The sequence below is a fragment of the Nannospalax galili genome, unplaced genomic scaffold (genome assembly GCF_000622305.1).
Source record: "Nannospalax galili isolate Female #2095 unplaced genomic scaffold, S.galili_v1.0 scaffold995, whole genome shotgun sequence".
Taxonomy (NCBI): domain Eukaryota; kingdom Metazoa; phylum Chordata; class Mammalia; order Rodentia; family Spalacidae; genus Nannospalax; species Nannospalax galili.
Genome location: NW_008337291.1, coordinates 683658 through 688174, shown reverse-complemented (window position 1 = coordinate 688174; position 4517 = coordinate 683658). Strand labels below are relative to the sequence as shown.

Sequence of the window (4517 nt, the reverse complement as noted above, 5' to 3'; positions counted from 1 at the left end):
TTTGAGACAGGGTCTCCTTGTAGCCCCAGCTGTCCTGGAACTCACTATGTAGAACAGGCTAGCCTCGAACTCACAAAGATCTGCCTGCCTCTGCCTCTCAAGTGCTGGGATTAAAGGCGTGCACCACCATGCCTGGCCTTACTTAGAATTTTTGAAGACAGGGACTCACTATATGTAGTCGAGAATGACCTTGAAGTCTTGGTCTCCTGGGTCCACCTCCAGAGTGCTGGGATGATGACAGGCATGTACCACCATGCCCAGGTGGGAGAATTGTATTTTATTTCAAGGTCTGCAAAAAAAAGAGTCCCTCTGGCAGACTCAAATGAGTAGGGCTGCCTAGAAGGTTAGAATCTGGTGGCACACACCTCTGTCCAGGGATTGCTTATAACATACAATATTAATGGCTGAACACATATCTAAGTAGCACTCAAATGTAGCTTTGCAGAAAGCCTGAAGTAGCTCTATAAGCCATTCCACAGAGCTCAGCTTGTCATCCCTGGTTCTAAGAGTACACTGGGGTGGAGTGGAGCTGGAGAAGAACATGCTTCCTAGATCTCCAGCAAGAATGGAGCAAGGGCCCATTCTCTCAAGAAGAAACCAGTGACACTCAGACTTGGCTGCCTGGAGCCAGAAACCGTCACTTAGCATTGTGACAGAGAGGAAATACATGCATCACCTTTGGTTTTTGTTCTTGGTTTTGTGTGTGTTTATCCCATCACTGTCCTTGAGACACCTTCACTGAGCATTGTCTGCCGCCACACACTGTTCTAACACTATTAACTTATTTAGTCCCTACCATGACTCCAGGAGATAGACTCTTTTGCAGATCAGAGATTTTAGAGTTCCTGGCTCCTGGATTCTAACCAACCTCAGGATCCCATTCTGGAGCCTCTAGACCATGAAACTTCATCCAGGCTAATTTTGGAGCTGAATTAAGGGGAGTGGCATGTCATGTATGATCTATGATGAAAAAACCCTGAAAAAAAAGTGAAGATTAAAAGCAACAACAACAACTAAAAGTAGAAAGGAGGCTAGCTGGGAAGAGAAAGGGGACCAGCAGGAGTGGGAGGGGACAAGAGAGGGTACAATGGGGGTGAATACAATCAAAATACATTGTATACATCTATGAAATTGTCACAATGAAACTTATTTTGTTTACTATTAACATATGCTATTTTTTTTAATGGTGAAGAAAATACTTTGCCTAAATAAAGTTCCCCAAGAAGAAAAGCAGAAGAAATACTTGGCAAATGGACACAGCTCATTTCCCTTGAATGATCTCATTTTGTCCATTTGTCTCTCTCTAACAACTGAGGGTGGCAAGGGGGAGGGTCTGAGAGGAGCAGAGAAGAAGAGGCAGCAAGATGGGGTGGAGGCCTATCAGCCTCTTGACCCTGAGAAAGGCTCTTCTTACAGCTTTGCGTTTCTTTGCATCCATGTCTAGGAGTAACGGTGCAGGCTCTTTCCACGGTTCCTATCATGTTTAGCTACTGGGTGAGTTCAAAACCTCAAACCATCTCCTTAGTGGAGTCCGGCTCTCCCCACAATGTGGGAAGATGACTCAAATCTCTTCTCTTCTTCTCTCCTCTCCTCTTCTCTTCTCTTTTCTCTCTCTCTCTCTCTCTCTCTCTCACCTTTTTCTCTATCTCTATTTATATCTCTATCTCTCTTTTGTCTTTTTGAGACAGGGTCTCCCTGCTGCCTTAGCTGGCCTGGAACTTGCTAGAGTTCCAGGCTGGCCTCAATCTCCCAGAGATCCACCTGCTTCTGCCTCCTGAGTGCTGGGATTAAAGGCATGTGCCACCATGCCCAGCTAGATGACTCAAATCTTAACATTGGTCCCATCAATCCCCTGCCCTGTCATCTTGTTTTGTTTGCTTGCTTGTTTATTTTTGAGACAAGATGGCCTAGGATGGCCTAGAACTCACTACATAGCTAAAGATGACATTGGCCTCCACACTCACATGCACATATTTACGTACACACACACACATACACACATACAAAACACCTGAATATGGATGAACTTATTAATTTGGATACAACTCTAACTAGGCAACTGAGAGAGCAGGAAAGTACCAAATTCCCAGCAGTGAGACGTTGAAAAAAAGAAAAAAAGGCAGGTGAGATGGCTCAGCAGGTATCTTAGTTAGCTTCTCTATTGCTGTGACAAAACACTCTGACCAATACCAACTTGGGGAGGAAAGGGTTTATTTGGCTTACTTCTCCTGGGTCACAGTTCATCACAAAGGGAGCCCAAGGTAGGAACTCAGGGTAGGAACCTGGAGGCAGGAGCTGAAGCACGGCCATGGAGGAACGCTGCTTACTGGCCTGCTCCCCCTACCCATGCTCAGCCTGCTTTCTTTCTTTTTTTTAATGTATATGAGTGTATAGCCTGCATGTATGTAAGTGCATGCATGTCAGAAGAAAGCGTCAAATCACCCAGGACTGGAGTTACAGACAGTTGTTAGTCACTCTGTGGGTGCTGGAATTGAACCCAGGTCCTCTGTAAGAGCAGTCAGTGCTCTTAACCACTGAGCCATCTCTCCAGCCCTCAACCTGATTTCTTATTCAATACAGAACCACCTGCCCATGGGTGGCACTGCTCACAGTGGGCTGAGCCCTCCCACATCACACAACAATCAAGAAAATGCCACAGGCCAGTCCAAATGGAGGCAATTCCCTAATTGAGGTCCCCTCTACCCAAATGTGTCAAGTTGACAACTAAAGGTATCTATTTCTAAAAAATTTTTTAAATATATAATAAAAAATGTAGGAAACAGCATATTTTAAAGTGAAATGGAGATCTTCTTTCAAGGGTAAAAACTCACTCAATTTTATGTCTTACAGGGTTTATACTGAGTCAATATTGTATAACTGTAATAATTCAACTGTGAACCTAAAAATTTACAGCCACTTTTGAAAGCAATGTATCCTTGCTCTGAAAATTTTTACTGATTATGTTAAAGCTACAGTGAAATGCTTCTTCTAATCATGTGGTTATTAAATTTTTAAAAAAGTGTCTCTCATGCAAGTCTAACAACGTGGTTTCACCCCTGGAGCCGATAAGGGGAGAGAACTGACTCCCAAAAGTTGTCCCTGGGGCTACAGGGAGACCCTGTCTCAAAAAGACCAAAAATAAATAAATAAATAAATAAATAAATAAATAAATAAATAAATGACTGTGAAGAAGGGAGAGTTACAGGAACTGAAATGAACCATCTGCTTCAACATTTTATAGTGTCAGAGCCTATAGGAAGGGTGGGAGGAGAACAGGTAAGAACAGGACCAGTGTGCAAACAGGCCTAGTATCCCTCAAGGACACAGACAGATGCCCTGGTGGTGGTGGCTTTAGGATCCAGTCTGACCCAGTTGGAAAGGAATGTCTGCCCTGGTGTGGCCCATTCTCATTCCACTATGATGGACCTGCGCAGTAGTTAGGATAACAGTCCCAGCAATTGCTTCTGGCTTCCATTCTTTTAATTCACCAGCAGCACACCAGAAATTCTCTTTGCTTTCACAGAAATTATGTCTTCTGTGACAAGTACCTTTTCTCAATCCATGCCTCAGTTTTCTAAGGAGTAAAATCATGAGGATGAATATTTTCAGCCAAGAATCTATGTTGTTCAGGGTGAATGTCTAACAAAGTAAGTTTTGACTGATGTAGAACCTTTCCTGTTTCCACCAGGCCAAACCTAAGGATACTTTGGAGCTGTGCCAGTTTTTAAACAACGACCTAGCTGCCACTGTTGCAAGCCACCCTCAAAGGTTTGTAGGCTTGGGAACGTTGCCAATGCAGGCCCCGGAGCTGGCAGTTGAGGAGATGGAGCGTTGTGTGAAGGAGCTAGGATTTCCAGGAGTCCAGATTGGCTCCCACATCAACATGTGGGACCTGAACCAGCAGGAACTTTTCCCAGTCTACACAGTGAGTATGCAGGTGTCACTCAACCAACACATAGCTTCAAAATTCTGAGCCTGGGCAAGCACCAAGCCAGTGATCAAATGATGACCACTGCACTGGAGGCAGGGACAGGTGACAGATATGATAAATGTAAGTACGAGATGTAGAAATCCTACCAAAAGAAGAGTGAGCCATGCAATAGAGGGAGATGATGGGATGCTTCCTAGGCCAGCCCTGAGGTAACGCAGCTCAAATCTCTCTTCTTGTATCTCTCTGGCTCTCCCTTTCACTTCATGTGGAAGCCTAAATGTCACCTTCACTGCTGGCACTTTACATAATTATGGGCGCATGCACACACATGCACACACATACACAAACATGCATTTTTATTTTTGCTGTGGAAGAAACATTTTTCAGCAATATGAAATAATTTTGAAGAGATTGTAGAAATTCATGAAAGTCTAAAGAGGAAAACAAATAGGACCTAATCGTTCCACCCAAAGATAAGTAACCACTGTTACGTTTCATTTCATTTAAAACATTTGCACATGTCTGTGTTTTAACAAAGTTGGAATTTTGTTACTCTTGTGATTTCATATCTTCATTGGGAATTTTC

At 43.6% G+C, this 4517-nt stretch overlaps 1 protein-coding gene across 2 annotated transcripts in view; it reads left to right on the top strand.

Moving 5' to 3' along the window:
• The window catches only part of Acmsd (aminocarboxymuconate semialdehyde decarboxylase), a 57797-nt gene that overhangs the window by 15969 nt on the left and 37311 nt on the right, over positions 1-4517 (top strand). For both annotated transcript variants that reach the window (XM_029563237.1, XM_008832457.2), the window contains 2 exons: positions 1445-1494; positions 3689-3925. In XM_029563237.1, the coding sequence (XP_029419097.1) occupies positions 1445-1494; positions 3689-3925 (287 nt within the window). The remainder of the gene's footprint in view (positions 1-1444; positions 1495-3688; positions 3926-4517) is intronic.